The sequence below is a fragment of the Hylobates moloch genome, unplaced genomic scaffold (genome assembly GCF_009828535.3).
Source record: "Hylobates moloch isolate HMO894 unplaced genomic scaffold, HMol_V3 SCAFFOLD_6, whole genome shotgun sequence".
In the NCBI taxonomy this organism is placed as follows: Eukaryota; Metazoa; Chordata; class Mammalia; order Primates; family Hylobatidae; genus Hylobates; species Hylobates moloch.
Window position 1 is genome coordinate 115,019,251 of NW_026652281.1, and position 23,823 is coordinate 115,043,073.

Sequence of the window (23,823 nt, forward strand, 5' to 3'; positions counted from 1 at the left end):
TAATACACCATGAGAAAATGTCTATTTGAGAGCAAACTTCAAACGCTACACCTCATTGAACTCAGCAGGGTCAAAAAAAAAAAAAAAACTTACAAAAATGTGCTCTGTAAAATCAGGGAGAAAGCTCTGAATTCTATGTCTAGAAGACTCAATCTCTCTCTCTCTCTTTTTTTTTTTTTTTTTTGAGATGGAGTTTCACTATTGAAGCTCAGGCTGGAAGACTAAATCTCTCAAAAGACTTGGGTACATAATAGGAATTGCCTCTTGTAAGTACATAAAAATCATATACCTAGTAAAAGACAGTGCTTTAGATGAGGAATCCAACTTTTCTGGATCATGTAGGAAACGCTGGCTTTGCCCAAAATCTAAACTGCGGTGTGATAACACTGGAGGACAGTCCTCTTCCAAGGGGTGATGATTCATTCTTCCAGCTTGTGGAGACAGCTGAGCTTCTCCAGACTCAGAGTCCTCCTGCCAAGACTTAAAAGCAGGAAATGGCTCTATAAAACAAACACAAAGAATAGTACCATGGGTCTCCTGATTCCACGTGGGAAAAAAGTCACAAAATATCAGCTATGTGTTCCTTATATCATTATGTAGTGGTTCATATATACATACACACATATGCACACACACATTAAAGCCTACTATAGTTTAAAATTATTCAAGCTTTAATTTTTAGCCCAGAGTTCTATTTTTTTTTTTTTTTTTTGAGGTAAGGTCTCGCTCTGCTGCCCAGGCTCTGGAATTCATTGTCATGATGGTGGCTCACTGCAGCCTCGACCTTCTAGGCTCAAGCAATCCTCCCACCTCAGCCTCCTGAGTAGCTGGGACTACAGGCACTTGCCAATACGCCCGACTAATTTTCTTTTTTTTGTTGTTGGTAGAGATGAGGTCTTGAACTGCTAAGCTCAAGTGATCCTCTCAACTCAGCCTCCCAGTGTGCAGGGATTACAGGCATGAGCCACTGTGCCCAGCCCAGAGTTCTATTTCCATATAAATTTAAATTTCTGAACCCAGTGGCAAAGCAAGAAAGGACATTGTCAAGCTCTTTAAAACTCAATTTAATTCTAAAGATGTTATTTAATATAATTCTGAACATTTCTAAAGATGTTTTATTTACAAATGTTAGTTTTCAAGTAGGGGAAAACTAGAAACAGCAAGAACTGAACAGTTCTTTCTTAGAAATTTAACTTAAAAGCCAAATGATGCCAGGTATATGACCTGTCCCTCACTGTCAAATAGCTATATTAAGAAAAAGTGGGAGCTGTTCCCCATATTACACGGAACACTCACCAAATGGAGTTCTCTGACTTTAGAAGAATTCTAATATTCCCAAAGGAGGACCTAACTCACCTGACAGCACCTGGCCTCTAACATTAAACTGTGATGGTTATCTTCTGTTACAGGATTCCTATGCATAATATATATTTTAATAACACCCAACAGTGTTACTAAGACAAAACTTAACAGCACTAGGCCTTCTTAAGCACATTTACTTTACTGCAGTTATCCTGTATGCCCTCAAATGAAAGCTATGTTAATACATCTGATGTCTTTGCAAATATGTTTGATTACATATAGAACACATACAGATCATACATACAATCCACAAATATATCCCAAATACAAAATTAAGCACAGGAGAGAAAGAAAAAATTCCCATCTACACATTAGCTTTTTTATTTTTTTTATTTTTTTAGAGATGGAGTCTCGCTCTGTTACCCAGACTGGAGTGCAGTGGCACGATCTTGACTCACTGCAACCTCTGCCTCCTGGGTCCAAGCAATTCTCCTGCCTCAGCCTCCCAAGGAGCTGGTGTTACAGGCGCCTGCTACCAGTTTGGCTAATATTTGTATTTTTAGTTGAGATGGGGTTTCACCATGTTGGGCAGGCTGGTTACGAACTCCTGACCTCAAGTGATCCGCCTGCCTCAGCCTCCCAAAGTGCTAGGATTACAAGCGTGAGCCACCACGCCCGGCAGCTTTTTAAGTAACTACACTTAAAAATTTTGATGCTATTGGCTATTAGCAATAGCGAAAATGAATGCAAAGAGGGCTTGAAAGTGTCAAAATTCAAGAGCGATGTTTTCTTTTTCTTCAGACAATAGCTAAGATCGCTGCTTTAGTAATTTAGTTTAACTTTATGCATTAGCAATTTAAAGCATTACCTTTCCTTTCAAAATAATAAGAACATAATTTAGTTTGTTTTTGAAGCCCAGATCAATCTGAGAATTAAAAATTGGGTACAAAGCGTGCAATCCCACAATAAACCCAACCATAAAGTGATTTTCAAAGCAACCCTTGTACCTGTGTCCCAGCAAATTAAGTAACTGGTAGTAAACATTTTATGAGAAATATCCTATTTTAAGAAAAGACAAAAGTAACAGCAATTTTTTCTGGGGTCTTTGAACCCAGAACAGTTTTCCTAAGATATGGGGACAGCAGGAGAAGGGCTTAATAAAAAGACAAACAAAGTGAACCATAAAAAGGCAAAAAAACTAAACTATGGTGAACCATACTTACCCTCCCCATCTCTCTGCAGATGCATTGTTTTGAAATCAATGAGGGGAAAAGTGATAGGGCATGACGCTAATAAAATGGAAAAAATGGCAAAAAATACTAAAGTGAACACACAGCACAGTCAGAACAAACCATACACATAACACAAAGCCAAAGATACCAAAAACATTTCCCTAAAACCAGTTAGGCATTCTGTTCAAAAACTTTATTAAAAGAAATCACTACTAACTAGATTTTAACAAACACAAACAACATTTCCATTTCAGCAAGCAAGGCAAAAAAGGGGTGAAAAAACTCAAAGTAGTGCTATTTTATTAAAACTCAAACATAAAACTGAAGAAATGGAAATTCTTAAGCAGATACTGTTTGAAGCTTTTCAGTATAAATGATTTTAAAGAAAAAAATCTCCCTTAGTTTGCTCTTTGAAAAAATCCTACTGCATTTCATTCCAGAGTTAGCAGGAGAGAATCTGAAGATGGTATCCATTTCCATTAAAAGTCAAAACTTTGCGAACAGCTGCTACAAATTCATACTGGTGACAGTCATGTGCTACCTGCTTGCTAACTACTACTGCATTCTGCTATTTTTCTTATCCTTTGAGGAAAAAACAAGACAAAAACTATATACTTAGGAATAGTGACATAGGGCTCTATTTGGAGTCATCCCACTTCTCTGCAAAGAGTCACATCAAACAAAGCATGTCTGATTCCAAGGTATCCAGGGTCTAAAGTAAGTTGGTCTCTTAAATAAATAGGACTTTTTCATTTAGAATATCCTAACTCCTGGCCAGGCACGGTGGCTCATGCCTGTAATCCCAGCACTTTGGGAGGCCAAGACGGGCGGATCACCTGAGGCCGGGAGTTTGAGACCAGCCTGACCAACACAGAGAAACTCCGTCTCCACTAAAATACAAAATTAGCCGGGGGTGGTGGCACATGTCTGTAATCCCAGCTACTCAGGAGGCTGAGGCAGGAGAATTGCTTGAACCTGGGAGGCGGAGGTTGCGGTGAGCTGAGATCGCCCCACTGCACTCCAGCCAGGGCAACAAGAGCAAAACTCCGTCTCAAAAAAAAAAAAAAAAAAAAGAAAAAATAGAAGAATATCCTAACTCCTAATTGTGGAAAATCAATCAATGTTCGCATTAGTGACAAAGTTAGAAGAAACAACATGGTCTACAAACAGCCACCCTACAAAGCACATGCACAGTTCATGGCTGGGAAGTTCACTCAGGTATCTGTAACCGTTGGCTTTCTGAAAGTCACGGACCCCTATTTCTGGAAGAACAAGTAGGGGACCTACATAGACTTGTTTAGGCTGTTGAATCAGGGCAGCTCAGGCACTGAAAATCAGGCATCAGCAGCCTACAGGTTACCTCCTTTATCTATACCAAGGTATAGGTGCTGGATTCTGACATGGAAAAAAAAGACAGTCCAGTATCAGGTTCTTTTTCAGGGAGACTCAAGAATGCTGACGCTAGACAGAGAAGGTCTATTCTCTTCAGACAATGAAAAACAATTGTTCTTCTATGTTTAAAATTTAATCAGGACTCCCAGGCCAAAGATCATAAAGAACTATTTATCTGCATCTTCTAATAGGAAGAAACAAAAGTGCTTTATCAGAATCCCAGCTGCTTCTTTTGAAGACTCATTTCCTAGCAATGCTCCAAGGGATGCTCTGTCGACCACCATTCCTTTTATTTCAGCCACAATAAATAACAAAAAAGAACATTTAATCTTCAACTGCCACCAGTATGCTAACATATCCCCCAACGCTGGGAAGCATCTTCATAAATTCCAGATGTCCTGAATAACCCAGAACAAAGCAAATGAAAGACAACTTCCTAATTTAGTCTAAGTTAAAACAGATAATATGCCACTGGGCATGCCAAACATCTAGAACTATATAAAAACGAGGATGGGGAGGAGACGGCAATAAAAATTGGCACAGACAATGACTTGGTTGGGGCTCTTAAAAAAAAAAATGCCCAAACCTTAAAAAAAAAAAAAAAAAAAAACAAGACCCACACGCACCTCATTTGCGATCAGGTGAGTACACTTCAGTGCCAAAAGGAGTCCATGGCACTGGCATTAGAATTCCTGTTATTGCCAGTGTATGTCAACAGATACTTGCCAAAGGTGAGACAACCCAAGGATTTTCATCCAAGTGAATGAATATGTATCTCTGCTTGAAATTGAGTTATCTCATTGTCTCTTTACCAAAGTGTATAATCCAGAAAAACTCCTAGATCCAAATTTATTGCTTGTTTCCCACCCTCACTCAACATTTGAAAGTTTACAAATACATAGCAAAATTGAAAGAACTTTACACTGAATATCCATATACCAATCACAATCTACCATTAACATTCTACTATACTTGCTTTATAACATTTATCCATCCCATTAACCATCTTATTTTTTTCACGGATTTCAGAGTAAATTGCAGGTATCAGTAAATTTCCCCATAAACACTCCAGCATGCAAATCCTCCACTGAAGCTCAGCATTTGTTTACAGTTTTTTATTCTCTTGAAGTAAAAAGAGAACTTTATATACAAAGAAACACAAAAATCTATGTATTTGCTGAGTTTTGAGAAATGCATATACCCATGTTGTTTGCTTGTTAAATTTTAACTTCTCTCCTTTGTGCAAATTTTTAGAGTCCCCTGCACCATACCTTCATAACCTAAGACAGAAATACAGGAATATGGTACAATATTTGTTTAGAAGTGCCCTTGAAGGTCATTTTTCAAAAAAGTACTACCGATGATTCTAAGGACAAGGTAATTATATGCGCTCTGTTTAAACTGGTGAGATCCCTAAGCCTTAACATACTGGGCTTTCAAAGACTAGGAGATAGCACCTGATTTAAATATTAACAAAAACGTATGCTGGGTGACTTTTTAAAAAAATCAGTTCTAACATCCATTTTCAAAGCTGTTGATGGATCAGACAAGAACTTCTAGTTCATATGAGATGTTGCCCCAAAATCTCAGTGTGTTTCACTAAAAACACCCACTTGTTCATCTTATATGAAAGGGAGAACAGAAGATCATGATGAATAAGGTTATCCAGAAAAGGGCTGTAGTCTTATCATTGCTTAGGGTAATTTCAGTTACAAATAACATTATCAGGAAAATAATGTGTGTGGGTAAAATTACCTTCCCATTTATCACCATCAGAAACATTCTTCAGATCTAAATGTGGAATATTGACACATGCTGCTTCCCCTTGAACACCAACACTCTGACCTCCTGGTACTTCTGATTCAGTGTTGGCATTCAAATCACATATCTTGCTACTAGAATCCTGTATTTTAAAATAAAGAATACATTTCACAACTACGGAAGCTTTTCACACCCAGCTTAAAAACATCCAGCACATATCCAAGTGTAGTCTTCATTAGTTTACTGTGCCTATACAGCCAACTGTCCTACTCCCACTGTGCAAACTATTTTCAAATATAAACATGCAGTTTTAGAATATGTCTTATTGGAAGACAAGTTTGGATCCCAAATTCAGGAAAGTGTTTTCATAACCAAGTCTCTTGTAACCAAAAGGGGCAAATTAAGTTGCTGTTTAACTATAAAATATTTGATAAGAGTATTTATATTTAAATCTTTAAGCCTAGCTAAGCCACATTAAAGACCAGACATAACAGTTTAAACCTAGGCAAGTTTTTAAAGACTAAGACAAAAAAATAGTTCTTACCAGAATCAAGTGCGACAATTTATCACTGTCAAATAACAAATATTCTTCCCTAAAAATACAAGTAAAGTTGTTAGTATATTAAGAATAAAAAGGATACTATCATTATATATTTCTTACCTAGATTCCTCTACTCCACAACACAGTTAGCATTTACAATGTGCGAGGAGAAAATGCCAACTGGAAATATGCCCATTCTTTGGAGCCCTATAACTGAAAAATCACACAATACTGAAAAGATCCACAGAATCACTTCAGGTTTAGAAAAATCAAGTAACAATCCCTAATCCACCCCACAAACCACAGCAAAAAAGAAAAACCTTTGTAAAATGAAAACTAAAATCCACAGTAAGTAGAAACCCAAAAGAATGAATGTATAATAAAGATTTTATGAATGTTTTAACCAAATAAACAGCTCTATTCTCTCCATTCTTGAGACTTTCAAAGAAAACTTTTTAAAAAGGTATCACCATGTCTTTTACTTTAAACTTGACTGTATTCTATCACAAGGATACTACTTCCAATCAAAGAAGGTTACTACTTCTAAACCTTTCCCTCCTCAAAATATAACAGTAACATACTAAAAGGAAATTTTAAAAAATTTCAGTCCACCTTTTATTTCCCCAGAAGAACTAACCCTTATTTAGAACAAGTGTTATAGCAAGCTGTCATAAGTGATCTGTACCTATTTTACCAGTAAGAGAGCACCTGCTATTATACAGTAGATTATCAACATTCCTACTGGGGGAAAGTTCTTTTCCCCAAAGACACTGTGGCAATTTACAATGACACATCGAGATGTCACTTCTAACTGGCCATAACAGAGTATGCACTCAGGAGACATGCCTTGATCTAAATATGGCAAGTCATCTTCTCATATAGATAATTACCTTATTCTTGCCGAGAATAAGAAATGAACTAAATGCTCTGACAAGCTTAAAGACATTCCTTTGCTTAGAGTAGGAGCAAATGGTAGGATGAGTAAATACTACCTTAGCAGCCTAAAAGACCTAATCACTTACATTTGAGAAGCATGAATGTTAAACATACAAAATGTAATCCACCTAACCAAGGTACTCTTTGCATCTAAAAACCAGTTTGCTAACTTATACACAGTTGAAGTTGAAGAGGAAAGAGCTTTTTCCAAAAACAATAACAACAACAACAACAACAACAACAACAACAACAGAAGAGTCCTCACTAAATGGGTCCTTATTGTTCTACCAAATCCAGATGTCATCATTCTGGGGGTGCCTGTTAATGCTGTTAATCTTATATCTTCAGCCCATAGCTCCAATACTCCCTGTGCTGGAAGAGGATGATTCCTGCCTCCTGAAAGGAAGGACAAGGAACTGCTATAAGCAGGAAATCTGTGGACCTTCAGAGTATGGGAAGGCTCCAGAGACGTGGCTCCAAAGAATTTGCTTACCCTTAAAGAACAGGCTTCCTACTTATAATTAAAAGAAACAATAGAATACAAATATGTCCTGGCCAACAGGCTGTTAGCAAATTAGTATACTGTCTGGGATCCCTCAATATTTACAATCTAGCCTGCAACTTCATTACTGAAGTGTTTTCAGAATCTCAAATCACCTTCCTAAGAAAGTTACACTTTTTGGCAGCATCCTGAAGACTGATGCAAAGGGTAACAAGAACCCAAATCTTACTCTGTGACTTAAAACATTCTAGAAAGCTTCCACTCAAAGAGGCTACTGAGACTCTACCTTAGTGGAAATACTCATTGCCTCCAGTATTTCTCTACCATTACAGTCAGCCAAAGAGGTTAAAAAAGCACCAGCTGCGGAAGAGTGTACTGAGACACACCAAGGATAAATTCAAACAGGAAGAAAAACATCCTATACATATTTGTTGAATCAAATACAGTATCTCTCAGTTAGTTATACAGTTACAAGACCATGAATTAACTCACTGACAGGTATACTCAAAATATCAGTAAATTCACAATTGTTCCACAATCAACTGAAAGATTTAAATGTCCCCAAAAACGCTGTTTTTCCCTCTGAATGTTTTCCAAGTTATAACTACTGTCTGAACCTGTACAAATCCAAATATTTATGGGTATTTAATATCCTTTATGCCTACCATTATAACAAGAAGGCTGTTTAAGATTATCTAAACTATATATTTATAATGGATATTCATCTAAAAAAATCACCTCAAAAATCTGTGAAGAGCTCCAATTCTCAAAATGATTAATTAGCAACAAGAAAAAATGCTTACCTCTCAAGACAGCCATCTTCACTATCACCATGGTCACTGCATGGCTCTAACAATATACCTACAGACTGACAAAAAGAACACCACCATGCATTAATGGAGCTTCCAACACTCAGATATGAGAAGAAGTTGCCAACCTAAATTAGGATATTACAATACAGATTAGTCAAACACCCCTAATTAGCTATCGTTTATAATAGTCTGTAGTACTTAGCATCTCTTTTTATAGACAGTAATTTATCTTCCCTCAAAACCTGGGTCGTATGAAGTATAGCAGGTACTCTGCATTTCTCTCTACTCTATTAGGTAATGTGTATCACCACCACCACGCTTCTTCCTTAGAATTCTCTCTCCTCCAAAATGATGGTCTTCTGATCCTGCTTGCCAACTGCTGTTTATTTCTCCTCAGCCACAAAGACACAAGTTTGGTGACTTCTTGTAGGTAAGATAGGAGTCATAGAGGAGTCCACCAGGTTCCTTTGTATATTTGAAGTAATAACTATTTTCCACAAAGAAAGTCCCCACACGAGAAAACTCTCCCCATTTTCCAACGAGCTTAGTGACACCATCTCATCCCTATTCCCCCAAACTAAAAACCTACCAAGTCTAATACAAATACCCAGAGAATTCCTACAAAATACATGAACGTTTTGGTGTTTTTGACGATCACCTTTCAAATCAACAAAAGGTTCGATACTTCCTAGACTCTTCGATTCTTCTTTAGAAAGTACCACTTGTCCAGTTTTGTTTAGCATGAAAGAAGGTCCATAAGAATCTGCAAAAAAGCTGTTAAAATACTAGTCCCTTTTCAAACTACACATCTGTGAGGCTGTCTCATACACTTCAACAAAACAATGTAACAGCAACAGACTAAATGCAGAAGCATATACGAGAATCCAGCTGTCTTCTGTAAGTCAAACAGGTATCAACAATATTTCTAGCTATGTAAAACAATGTCACTCCTCAAACTTAAAAAATTTTATGAAAACAGTTGTCTATTGTGGAAAAGAGCAACCTTACTTATGTTACCATAAATGAGTTTATGTTAAAGTAAATTAATGTTTTTTAAATTTCTCAGTTTTAATTACTAAGATGGTAAATCCTGATAGATATACCTACGTAAACAAAAGCTCTTTGGGATCTTCAATATTTTTAAGAGCATAAATGAGTCCCTAAGACCCAAAGTGTGGGAACCACTGATACAGAAATCAGACTTCAGTAACTTTTATGATCAATAAGAGGTGTCCCCAACTCCTGGACCGGTACCCATCGGTGGCCTGTTAGGAACCAGGCCACACAGCAGGAGGTGAGCAGCCAGGGGAGTGGGGAGTGAGCACTATGGCTTGAGCTCCACCTCCAGTCATATCAGTGGTGGCATTAGATTCTCATAGAGGCATGAACCCTATTGTGAGCTGTGCAAACAAGGGATCTAGGTTGTGTGTTCCTTATGAAAATCTAACTAATGCTTTGATGATGTGAGGTACAACAGTTTCATCCCAAAACCCCAACCCCCCATCCACCCTCCATGGAAAAATTGTCGTCCACAAAACCAGTCCCTGGTTCCAAAAATGTTGGGGATCTCTGCTCTAGAAGATAGCTTTACATTCTGAAGGTTTCTGGGCACATGAAATAATCATTACCCAGACCAAATATTTAATTTTTATTTATTTACTTAAAAAATTTTTTTGAGACAGTCTCACTCTGTCATCCAGGCCAGAGTGAGGCTCATGCAGGCTCACTGCAAACTCCATCTCCCGGGTTCAAGCGATTCTCTTGCCTCAGCCTCCTGAGTAGCTGGGACTACAGGTGTGGTGCCAGTACACCTGGCTAATTGTTTTGTATTTTTAGCAGAGATGGGGTTTCAGCATGTTGAATAGGGTGATTTTTTTGTAATTTTAGTAGAGATGGGTTTCAGCATGTTGGCCAGGCTGGTCTTGAACTCCTGACCTCAAGTGATCCATCTGTCTTCAGCCTCCCACAGTCCTGGGATTACAGGCATGAGCCACTGCGCACAGCCAGATCCAATATTTAAAATGAACCTTGGGGCCAGGCACAGTGGCTCACACCTGTAATCCCAGCACTTTGGGAGGCTGAGGCGAGCAAATCACTTGAGATCAGGAGTTCGAGACCAGCCTGGCCAACATGGCGAAACCCCATCTCCACTAAAAATACAAAAATAGCCGGGCGTGGTAGCACACACCTGTAGTCCCAGCTACTCGGGAGACTGCGACAGGAGAATTGCTTAAACCCAGGAAGCAGAGGCTGCAGTGAGCCAAGATTGCACCACTGCACTCCAGTCTGGGTGACAGTGCGAGACTCCCATCACAAACAAACAGAACCTTGGTATCTCACTCAAGAGAACCAAATTCAAGCCCTAGCTCTGCCTTTCTCATCACAAATATGAGAATAACAATAATTTGCTTGACTACCTTAGAGTTACCATAGAATCAAAAGAAATAGCTTATAAGAAAAACCATCTATATTGGCCAGGCACAGAGGCTCACACTTGCAATCCCAACACTTTGGGAGGCCAAGGCGGGTGGATCACTTGAGGTCAGGAGTTCAAGACCAGCCTGGCCAACATGGTGAAATCCCGTCTATTAAAAATACAAAAATCAGCCAGGTGCAGTAGTGTGAGTCTGTAATCCCACCTACTCAGGAGGCTGAGGCACCAGAATCGCTTGAACCCAGTGGAGAGGAGGAGATTGCAGTGAGTGAAGACTATGCCACTGCACTCCAGCCTGGGCGACAGAGCGAGACTCTGTTTCAAAAAAATATAAAATATATAAATAAAATAAATGAAATAAAATATCAGCAGGCAAAATAACCCATATCTTCTACCCACTTCCTCCCATGTGCCCTTCCACAAACATTAAGGTCTGCAAAGGAAAGCTAAGGTGCTCTGGTCTCAATTCAGGTAAGTTAGAGAGCTGTGGCGGTGGCGGTGGCGGTGGCAGCAGCAGGAGGAGCAGCAGATACAGCAGTCATATTAGCAATATCTTAGGAGCTATCGGAGATTACTGCCAAGAGTTAATTAAAACCTGACAGGCATTTCCGGTAATTCCTCTGGTCTCCGTCCCTTCCTTAGGGGTCCATAATTGGTGCATTCACATTGCTTAGTTCTGCATCTTCCCATTTCTCTCACTTACCTTTGGCTCAAGCATGCTAGTTACTTCTATTAAATAGGCTACATATCTTCACTCCATTCTGTACCTTTCATTTGCTGAACAAACACTCAATAAACTGCATATTGATATACTTCTATCTAGCCTACTCTCTCTCTTCTACTGAATTAATATGATCAAAACTGATGAGGTCTTAAGACTAGTACACGTCAAATTTATAGCCTTCTCTTCCTCTTGACTATCTGCTAGAGTTTATAAATACTTCTGGTCTCCACTTCTGAAAGGAGATAAAGCAGTTTCTCAGTGTTTGCAAGGTATGAATAATTCTAAGTTTTGAAGGGGCACCATCAATGAAGGTATCCTGAAATGAATGGATTTTACTGATGATAAATCCAGGTATTGTGATGTGAGTTCTAATCAGGCTATTCAACTTCATACACTTTTTTTTTTCACCTTCATACACTTTCAACTCCCAAAATATTGATTACTGTACAACTTCTACCTAATCAAAGTCTATAGTGAATAATCCCTTTGTATCAAACTCCTAAATATTTACTACAGAATCTAGTAGCACATTAAAAAGAAAAATTCTATTTTGCAAAAACCTATTGGATAAGCTTATCCAAAATATAGCCCAGGTGTGGTGGCTCACGCCTGTAATCCCAGCAGTTTGGGAGGCCGAGGTGGGCGGATCACCTGAGGTCAGGTGTTCAAGACCAGCCTGGCCAACATGGCGAAACCTCGTCTCTACTAAAAATACAAAAATTAGCTGGGCATGGTGGCACATGCCTGTAATCCCAGCTACATGGGAGGCTGAGGCAGGAGAATCACTTGAACCCAGGAGGCAGAGGTTGCGGTGAGCCGAGATTGCACCACTGCACTCCAGCCTGGGTGACAGAGACTCTGTCTCAAAAAAAAAAGAGAGAGAGAGAGAGAGAGAGAGAAACTCTTAAAACTCAACAATAAGAAAACAATCCAATTAAAAAACGGGCAAAAGACCTGAATAAACACCTCACTAAAGAAGATACACACATAGCATATGAAAAACTCATCATCGTATGTCATTAGGAAACTCAAAATTCAAACAAGATACCATTACACATCTATCAGAATGGCCAAAATCCAAAACACTAACACTATCAAATACTGGCAAGAATGTGGCACTGTCACTCATTGCTGGTGAATGAATGAGAAACACACTCAACTGATTTGAAACACCACTTTTATTGCAAATGTATCCAGGCATTTAGTTTATAATAAAGGTGGCATTTCATATTGGTGGGAAAAAGACATATTATTCAAAAAATTAAGGTGTTGGGATATCTAGGTAAACATGTAGGACAAACAGCTGAATCTCCTCTTCACCATCTCACACCATGATAAATTCCAAATGTGTCAAATATTCAAACGTAGAAAATGAGACCAAAGAAGTATTTTTTTAAAAGAAGAAAGTTAGTTTATAATCTCAGAATAGGGAACGCCTTCCCAACTATGACATTAAAACCTAAAATCTAAAAAAACGAAAAAAGACGATAAAGTTTAACACCATCAAAAATGACTTTAAGTAGTCAAAAGACAAAAAACTGGAAACAAATATATTTGCAACTGATCGTAAGAAAGTAGGTAGTTCCTTAATAAATAAAAAATATGGCCAGGCACAGTGGCTCATGCCTGTAATCCCAGCCCCTTGAGAGGCCAAGGCGGGTGGATCACAAGGCCAGGAGTTCAAGACCAGCCTGGCCAAGATGGGGAAACCCGATCTCTAGTAAAAATATGAAAGTTAGCTGGGCGTGGTGGCAGGTGCCTGCAATCCTAGCTACTTGGGAGGATGAGGCAGAGAATTGCTTGAACCCAGGAGGCGGAGGTTGCAGTGGGCTGAGATCACGCCACTGCACTTCAGCCTGGGCGACAAAGCGAGACTCTGTCTCAAAAGAAAAAAAAAATGTACAAACCAAAAAGGAAAAATACCGACAACCCAACAGAAAAATGTGGATGTGGACAATTGGAAACAGAAAAGACGAGACCCATCATGGTGGCTCACATCTGTAATTCCAGTATTTTCAGAGGCTGAGGTGGAAGAATTGCTTGAAGCCAGGAGTTCAAGACCAGCCCAGGCAACAAAGTGAGACTCCTTGTCTACAAAAAAATTAAAAATTAGCCAGGTGTGATGGCGTGCACCTGTAGTCACAGCTGCTTGGTAAGGTGAGGTGGGAGGATTGCTTGAGCCTGGGAGGCTGAGATTGCAGTGAGCTGTGATCATGCCACTGCACTGCAGCCTGCGTGACCAAAGCAAGACCCTGTCTCAAAAAATAGAATTAAAAGACTTAACATTTCTATAAAAATGTCAATGTAAGCCAGGCGCGGTGGCTCACACCTGTAATCTCAGCACTTTTGGAGGCTGAGGCGGGTGGATCACGAAGTCAGGAGTTCGAGACCAGCCTGATCAACGTGGTGAAACCCCGTCTCTACTAAAAATACAAAAATTAGCCAGGTGTAGTGCCGTGTGCCTATAAGCCCAGCTACTCGGGAGGCTGAGGCAGGAGAATCACTTGAACCCGGGAGGCACAGGTTGCAGTGAATCGAGATCACGTCATTGCACTCCAATCTGGGCGACAGAGCGAGACTCTGTCTCAAAAAAAAAAAAAAAAAAAAGGTCAACGTAAAAGACAGTCACAATATAAGTTTCCACTAAAAAAAAAAGTACAAAAATTAGCTAGGTGTGGTGGCACACACTTTTAAGCCCGGCTACTTGGGAGGCTGAGGCATGAGACTCACTTGAACCTGGGAGGTAGAGGTTGCAGCAAGCTGAGATCGTGCCACTGCACTCTAGCCTAGGCGAGACTGAGACTCTGCCTAAAAAAAAAAAAAAAAAAGATTCCTTAAGATTAATTTCAGCCTGGCTAACCAATACACTGTAGGACTGTGGTTTATGTAGCACCTAGTACTCATAAGTTTATGTGATCAGCTTGAAACGTTAAAAAGCAATTTGGTTTCCTTACACTGCAAGTCAATTTCAGAGAAAACAAATCTCCAACATTATCTTTTAAGTCTAAAATGTTGATCTCCTTACAATATTCTAGCCCAGGTGTTGGCAAACTACAGCATACAAGACAAATCCAACCTGTTGCCAGTTTTTGCATGGTCACTTGGCTAAAAAGGGTTTCTACATTTTAAATGATTGGGGGTAGAAGGGAGAATCAAAAGAATAATGATATTCTGTGAAGTGAAAATGACAAGAAATTCAATTTTAGTGTCCATAAGTTAAATTTTACTGGAACACAGCCATGCTCATTTCTTACGGTTTTTTCTGGCTGCGTCCATGCTACAATAGCAGAGTTAAGTAGTTGTGGCAGAGACTATATACCCACAATGCCTAAAATATTTACTGTCTAGACCTTTACACAAAAAATTTGCTGACTCCTACTCTATCTAGCCTTATACTTTCCTAGACACAAGTTACTTTCTACCAAAGCCACTTGAATCATGCCACGCCATAATACACTTGAAACTCGTACATCCTGTCCAACTAATATTTCCCTCTTCTGCAACTTCTTCACCTTACTGTCACCGCTTGAAAACTTCATTCTAAATTTCTAATCCACCCAACATGCACTCTGTACCCTGGCTAACTATTTCAAAGCTATTTAGTCAATGCCCTTACCAATGTGGTCTAGTTTATGACCAGCTTTCTGTCCTCCGGACAGAGAGATGCTACAAGAAAATGTGTCACTTAACATACCTTCCTAGTTGGCTCACTACAAATTCATGTCATCAAACTTCAGTTAGACCTACTCCATTGGTTCTTGAATATCGGGTGACTCAGTTCTGTCTGATTTCTCTCCACAGAGACTCTTGCAAAACTTTACCCATTTCTTCAGATCCAAACCCAATTCCTGTCTCCTCACCCTCTGCAAATGCATTTCAAAGCCATCTGAATTAAGTCCCCAAAACACCTCTCACTTAAAAAAATATTCTATATATCCTCTTTTACTGAAGATTAAAAGTAGCTTTTCCTATTTAGGAATAGTCACTCAACTTGCACGCTGAATCACCTTCCTTCCATCTCTCACTCCCAACCCCCTCTATGCAGTGTTCCCCTAACTACCCTGGGTTTTTTTTTTTCTGACATTTTTTAGTCTCTCCCTATCTAGTGACTGATTCCTACTGACATGCTCAAATCTCCATCCTGTATCAAGAAAGCAGAAATGGGGGGGCGGGGGTGGGGAAGAGGGGAATATCTCTTCCACAACCAGACTGCTCAACTCTTTTTTTTTTTTTTTTTTTTGAGACAGTCTTGCTCTGTTGCCCAGGCTGGAGTGCAGTGGAGCAATCTCCGCCTCCCGGGTTCATGCCATTCTCCTGCCTCAGCCTCCCGAGTAGCTGGGACTACAGGCGCCTGCCACCACACCTGGCTAATTTTTTGTATTTTTAGTAGAGATGGAGTTTCACCGTGTTAGCCAGGATGGTCTCCATCTCCTGTCTTCGTGATCCGCCCACTTTGGCCTCCCAAAGTGCTGGGATTACAGGCATGAACCACCGCACCCGGCCTTCTCTTTCCTTTTAATTTCAATGCAAAACTTGTCCAAAAGGCATTCCACACACTGCAGCTTCTACCTACTCACCTGATACTCATTCTCACCCATGAAATCCTCTACCTACCAAAGCTCCTCTTTCTTTACCAATAATTTCTATCACTAAATCCAAGAAATTTTCTTTACTTGGAAGTTTTTGCTTAAATTATTTGATTATAAATCAGAGAAACTGTTGGAAACCTAAATATAAGAACATATGAAGAAAAGTAAAATCATCCATAATCTATCAGCCAGAAGGCCACTGTGAATATTCTGACTTGGCCTTTTAACTATGTGCCACACACACATGCAGTGCATGCACACAAAGAAATTGGGACTGCATTAGCTTTAGTAATCTATACTTGGTTTTGTATGGTTTTTTTTTCCCCCAAAATAACTTTACCTTGCAACTATTACTTGGGCCTTTAAAATAATTTTAAATGACTCAACAATATCCTATTATATGGATATACTATGATTTAGCTAATCATCTTCCATTTAGGACTTTCTGTGTTTCCCATATTTTTTTCCTGCAAATAAACCCCCAGTAAGAATTCTGGCAGAAAAATCTTTGCATACACCTCTGATTTGTATGTATTTCCTTAGGAAACAGTCCTAGATTTTGAAATTTCTGGATCAAAGGTTTAAGGTCTTTTGTTCTTACTGTTAATGTGTTTTCCAGGAAGTTTACAGCAATTTATACTTCCGATGTCTGTATAAGACCACTTATCTTAACCTACCCTCACCAGCATTAAATATATTGTTCCTGGGTATTCTTAAATTTTTTGTTCAACAGCAAAGGCAAAGAAAAAAAAAGCCATTTCATTAGACTTTTAACCCCCCTAGCAAGCAAATAAAATTAAACTTACTCTTATTATTTTTGTACCTTTGCCTCCCACCACCTTTTTTCTCCTTTTACCTCTCTATTTTGACCAACTTTCAGACTCAGGAAAAAATCCCATCCTCTTTGACATTCCCAACTGCTATGGTCATGGCTGCTTTTTTTCCTCCAAAGTGCTAGAATACAGAGGTTCCCCAAGGGTTTCTTCAATCCCCATTTATTCTCTTATTCAAGTCACTGCTTTGGCAATGGCATTCACTCACAGACAAAATGAGCCTCCACCACCAGCCACAGCTCAAGACCTGAACATCTGCTTCATATAAACCACCTTGATATTCCAGTTCTGCAACACTGATCTCTTTTCCAATCTCTTAGTGTCTGTGTTTCTTACCCCAGTTTGCACCTAAATCTTAAATCATTTTCACCTTTGGAATTTTCTCTATTTTTCCTTCCTTCCCTGGGGCTCACAGTTCAGACTTTTTTTTTTTTTTTTTTTTTTTGAGACAGGGTCTTACTCTTTCACCCAGGCTGAAGAGCAGTGGCATAATCTCGGCTCACTGCAACCTCCTCCTCCTGGGTTCAAGACATTCTCCTGCTTCAGCCTCCCGAGTAGCTGGGATTACAAGCATGTGCCACTATGCCTGGCTAATTTTTGTATTTTTAGTAGAGATGGGGTTTCACCATGTTGGCCAGGCTGGTCTCGAACTCCTGACCTCAGGTGATCCGCCCACCTTGGCCTCCCAAAGTGCTAGGATTACAGGCGTGAGCCACCATGCCCACCAGCTCAGATATTTGAAGTGCTCACCAAATATAGTGCAAAAAGCCTACCGATTGTTATTGTCCTTACCCCCAGTCTTTCCTACAAACTTTTTATGACTACTACAAAAACCTTCTTCCTAAAATACAGATCTGGGTACATCATTCCCTCTGCTTCAAAGTTTTCTATATTTTTCTTCTACTGGATAATCTACAATTCTTAAGATAGTATTCCAGGCTCTACACATGACCCAAATCTACCAATATTCCAGAATTATCTTCTACTATATATCCTCCCACAATACCCTGAGTTCTACAAGTAGCTCTGCTTCATTAACATTCAACATTTCCCTGTAATCTTTACTTACATTATTCATTTTAATCTCTTTCACAAATCTTGAACCAAATCCAGCCCTATAAAAAGCCGAGTTCAAAATCCCCCTCACTCCAAGACCTTCCATAACTACCCTGGCCAGAAGTTCTTTCCTCTCTTCTGCAAGACTATAGTGCCCTAATAGCACTAGTCGCATTCTGTATTAGAAAGTATGTGCATGTACAACCTAGATTATCAAGTCATTGAAAACTTAAATCGACCGGGCATGGTGGCTCACACCTGTAATCCCAGCACTTTGGGAGGCCAAGGTGGGAGGATCACCTGAGGTCAGGAGTTTGAGACCAGCCAGATCAATACGGAGAAATCCCGTCTCTACTAAAAAAAAAAAAAAAAAAAAAAATTAGCCAGGCGTGGTGGCACATGCCTGTAATCCCAGGTAGACAAGAGGCTGAGGCAGGAAAATCACTTGAAACTAGGAGGCGGAGGTTGCACTGAGCCCACATCACACCACTGCACTCTAGCCGGGGCGACAAGAACGAAACTCCATCTCAAGAAAAAAAAAAAAAAAGAAAGAGAACTTAAATCAGGTATTTTTGCTTGTATTGTCCAAATAAACAGGTATTATTGTGTATTGCCCAACTGAACTAACTTATTCAAATAAGAGTATCACTGAACTTCTTAGCTGGGGTTGGGGGGAAGAAATGGTGACAGGCTTTTCAAGGCCAAGAACCCATCATTCATAAAAGTTTCCTAAAAACAATTTTAGAAAGAATTAATTCCTGCTCTCCTTATAAAGTAATTGATACACTAATTTCTTTCTTTCTTTTTTTTTTTTTTGAGACAGGATCTCACTCTGTCACCCAGGCTGCAGTGCAGTGGCACAATCTCAGCTCACTGCAGCCTCTACCTCCCAGGCTCAAGCAATCCTCCACCTAAGCCTCCCAAGTAGCTGGGACTACAGGCATACACCACCACGCCTGGCTAATTTTTATTTTTTGTAGAGATGGGGTTTCACCATGTTGCCCAGGCTGGCCTTGAACTCCTGGGCTCAAGCGATCCACCTGCCTCAGCCTTCCAAAGTGCTAGGATTACAGGCGTAAGCCACTGCGCCCAGCCTGATACACCGATTTCATTCAACAAATTATTTACTGAGTTGCTTACTAGCTTACTATGTGCCAGATGCTATTCTGGTCTTACATTCAACAAATGCTTAATGAATACCTACTAAGTGTTCTAGATAATAGGGATGTAATAAAGAACAAAACAGACAAAAATCTCAGCCCTCATGAAGTTTTTTTTCTTTTTTCTTCAAAGACAGGGTCTCACCGTGTCGCCCAGGCTGAACTGCAGTGCTGTGATCACCACGCACTGCAGCCTTACCTCCTGGGCTCAGGTGATCTTCCCACCTCACCTCCCAAGTAGCTGGGACCACAGGGGAGCACCACTACACCTGGCTTTTTTTTTTTTTTTTCCATTTGTACAGGTGGGTTCTCCTTACATTGCACAGGCAGGTTTCAAACTCGCAGGCTCAAATGACGCTCTCACCATAACCTCCCAAAGTGCTAGGATTACAGGCATGAGCCACTGTGAGTGGCCCCATGAAGTTTTAATCTAACAGTGGGAAACAGACAATAAACAGACTAGTAATATAGAAGATATGTCTGGGCATGGTGCCTGATGCTTGTGATCCCAACACTTTAGGAGACTGAGGTAGGAAAATCGCTTGAGGCCAGGAGTTTGAGGTTACAGTGAGTATGATCACACCACTGCACTCCAGCCTGGGAAAGAGTGATACCTTGTCTCTAAAAATAAAAATTAAAAGATACATAAAATAATTATAACACTATCTAAAGTGGAGAGGGGGCCAGGTGCAGTGGCTGATGCCTGTAATCCCAGCACTTTGGGAAGCTGAGGTATGCAGATCACTTGAGGTCAGGAGTTCGAGACCAGCCTGGCCAACACTGTGAAACCCCGTCTCTACTAAAAATACAAAAATTAGCTGGGCGTGGTGGCACATGACTGTAATCCCAGCTACCTGGGAGGCTGAGGCAGGAGAATGGCTTGAACCCAGGGGGCTGAGGCTGTACTGTGCCGAGACTGTGCCACTGCACTCCAGCCTGGGCAAGAGAGACAGACTCCATCTCAGGGGGAAAAAAAAAAAAAAAAAAAAGTGGGGAGGAATGAGAAGCAGGGAAAAAGGACAAAAAGTTCAGAGACTGGAGTGGGTGGGTAAGTGGGAGGGCCTGCCATAAATAGAGAGTGATGAGATTTGGTAAATTTGAGGAAGTATCTGCAAGACTAGGTAAGAATGTAAGCTAAGGAGATATCCACAAATAAGCAATCCAGACAGGACTTATGATTTAGCTGTCTCAATCCTGACTATCACAGCCAATATTCCGTAGTGCCTATAGCTATATTTTGATAGCTAGATGGCACTGGAAGGTTTTAGGAAGAGAAGTGGTATTATCTAATTTTCCTCTTAAAAGGATCATTCTGGCTCTGTGCTGAGAACGCACCATCAAGAAACAAAGATGAGGAGATTAATTACGAGGCAATATTAATCCAGGTGAGAGGATGGCAGTTTAGACCTGCAGGGTGGCAGTAGAAACAGTAAAAAGTGGTCAGACTTATCTTCTGAAGTAAGTCATAAAACCTTTGGCTGGGCGTGGTGGCTCACGCCTGTAATCCCAGCACTTTGGGAGGCCACGGCAGGCAGATCACCTGAGGTCAGGAGCTCGAGACCAGCCTGGCCAACATAGTGAAACTCTGTCACAACTAAAAATACAAAAAATTAGCTGGGCATGGTGGCAGGCGCCTGTAATCTCAGCCACTCGGGAGGCTGAGGCAGGAGAATTGCTTGGACCCAGGAGGCAGAGGTTGCAGTGAGCTGAGATTGCGCCACTGCTCCAGCCCACGCAAGAAGAGCGAAACTCCATCTCAAAACAAACAAACAAACGAACAACAACAAAAAAAACCTTCATTCCAGAAGTATCTACCCTATACCTGGATGAAAGGAATGCCCTTATCTCTGAATACACAAGGACATAGAAAAGAATCTGAACAAACAGGCCTTGGTTAATCAGCTGCCCTTTATTTATCATCCTCTTTGTCTAATTATTCATCCCCACCACTGTCCACTTTTCATCAAACCAAAGCATTAAAATACACAGGGGTGTCTGTTTCTGTGGGTCTTGATTTCTGAAGGTGTTCACGTCATGTAAAACTTACATTAAATAAATGTGCATGCTTTTCTCTTGTTACAAATGTCTTCTGTTACAGGTGGCTCAGCTATGAACCTAATGATGGGTAAGGAAAGAAATCTTTCCTACTCAACAGATGTTTGGTAAAAATATACCAGTGGAAATGTTGGGTGCCTAGTTGGATATAGTAATCTAAAGTTCCAAAACAGTTCTGGACTGGAGATACAAATTTGGGAATCAGTAGCATATAGATGGTAGTTAGAGCCATTAGACTAAACAAGATTACCAAGGAAGTGAATAAAAATAAGCAATCTGAGAAATGGGCCCTGGGCCGTTCTAAATTTAAGAGATTCAGAAGAGGAAAAGCAATCAGCAGAGGGGAATGAGAAAGAACAGCCAGTGTAGGAAAAAAAAAAAACAAACACAGTGAGATATCCTGAATGCCAAGTGAAAAAAGTATATCAAGGTAGTGGGAGTAATTAATTGAATCAAACTTTGCTATCAGATCAAGTAAAAACATTCAACAGACATCAATGGTGACTTGCAAAAGCTATTTCAGAGGAATGAATGGTCAGAGGAAAGGATCGCTGCAGTGAATTTAAGAGAGAATGGGAGGAGAAGAGTTAAAGAAAAGAGACACAGGCAATTCTTCCAGCAATTCTATTTATAAAGGGAAGCAGAGAAATCAGGGTGTATGTGCTAGAATGGGATGGGGGGAGTCGAGAGAGGGTTTTTTCTGAACTTGGAAGAAATAACTGTATAATCCAGTCTATTGTTGTTGGACATTTGGGTTAGTTCCAAGTCTTTGCTATTGTGAATAGTGCCGCAATAAACATACGTGTGCATGTGTCTTTACAGCAGCATGATTTATAGTCCTTTGGGTATATACCCAGTAATGGGATGGCTGGGTCAAATGGTATTTCTAGTTCTAGATCCCTGAGGAATCGCCACACAGACTTCCACAATGGTTGAACTAGTTTACAGTCCCACCAACAGTGTAAAAGTGTTCCTATTTCTCCACATCCTCTCCAGCACCTGTTGTTTCCTGATTTTTTTAATGATGGCCATTCTAACTGGTGTGAGATGGTATCTCACTGTGGTTTTGATTTGCATTTCTCTGATGGCCAGTGATGATGAGCATTTCTTCATGTGTTTTCTGGCTGCATAAATGTCTTCTTTTGAGAAGTGTCTGTTCATGTCCTTTGCCCACTTTTTGATGGGGTTGTTTGTTTTTTTCTTGTAAATTTGTTTGAGTTCATTGTAGATTCTGGATATTAGCCCTTTGTCAGATGAGTAGGTTGCAAAAATTTTCTCCCATTCTGTAGGTTGCCTGTTCACTCTGATGATAGTTTCTTTTGCTGTGCAGAAGCTCTTTAGTTTAATGAGATCCCATTTGTCAATTTTGGCTTTTGTTGCCATTGCTTTTGGTGTTTTAGACATGAAGTCCTTGCCCACGCCTATGGCCTGAATGTTATTGCCTAGGTTTTCTTGTAGGATTTTAATGGTTTTAGGTCTAACATTTAAGTCTTTAATCCATCTTGAATTAATTTTTGTATAAGGTGTAAGGAAGGGATCCAGTTTCAGCTTTCTACATATGGCTAGCCAGTTTTCCCAGCACCATTTATTAAATAGGGAATCCTTTTCCCATTTCTTGTTTTTGTCAGGTTTGTCAAAGATCAAATAGTTGTAGATATGCAGCATCATTTCTGAGGGCTCTGTTCTGTTCCATTGATCTATATCTCTGTTGTGGTACCAGTACCATGCTGTTTTGGTTACTGTAGCCTTGTAGTAAGAAAATGTGGCACATATACACCATGGAATACTATGCAGCCATAAAAAATGATGAGTTCGTGTCCTTTGTAGGGACATGGATGAAACTGGAAAACATCATTCTCAGTAAACTATCACAAGGACAAAAAACCAAACACCGCATGTTCTCACTCATAGGTGGGAATTGAACAATGAGAACTCATGGACACAGGAAGGGGAACATCACATTCCGGGTACTGTTGTGGGGTGGGGGGTGGGGGGGGCGGGGACAGCATTAGGAGATATACCTAATGCTAAATGACGAGCTAATGGGTGCAGGAAATCAACATGGCACATGGATACATATGTAACAAACCTGCACATTGTGCACATGTACCCTAAAACCTAAAGTATAATAAAAAAAAAAGAAAGAAATAACTGTATAAATGTTTTACACTGATGGGAATGACTAGGTAGACAGGCAGAAACTGATAATCCAGGAAAGGGCAAGAGGACAACTATAAAAGCAATAACCGAAAAGCTGTTAACCTAATACACCCAAGTCTGTGAAACTAACAGTGGCAACGTAACTTCTTTGAAATGTCTTCTAGTTTATAAAATAATTTTATAATATGTTCACATCTTTTTATCATAATCCTCTAACATAGGTATTACCCCCACTTATTTAGAGAAAAGCAAAATGCAATTCGGAAGTCAGGTAACTTGGCCAAAGTCACACTGATACTGAACAAAGGCAGAATACAAAACCTAAGTCTTCTTA

The 23,823-nt window shown here is 39.9% G+C and overlaps 1 protein-coding gene across 7 annotated transcripts in view; it reads right to left on the minus strand.

The window, feature by feature from the left end:
- FAM13B (family with sequence similarity 13 member B) overlaps positions 1-23,823 on the minus strand; it is a 111,624-nt gene that overhangs the window by 14,001 nt on the left and 73,800 nt on the right. For 6 of the 7 annotated variants that reach the window (XM_058441231.1, XM_032157981.2, XM_058441233.1 and 3 more), the window contains 5 exons: positions 8,470-8,534; positions 6,232-6,280; positions 5,682-5,829; positions 2,526-2,591; positions 290-500 (listed from right to left, as the gene is read on the minus strand). In XM_058441231.1, the coding sequence (XP_058297214.1) occupies positions 290-500; positions 2,526-2,591; positions 5,682-5,829; positions 6,232-6,280; positions 8,470-8,534 (539 nt within the window). The remainder of the gene's footprint in view (positions 1-289; positions 501-2,525; positions 2,592-5,681; positions 5,830-6,231; positions 6,281-8,469; positions 8,535-23,823) is intronic. The other variant, XM_032157983.2, reaches the window with a different exon arrangement.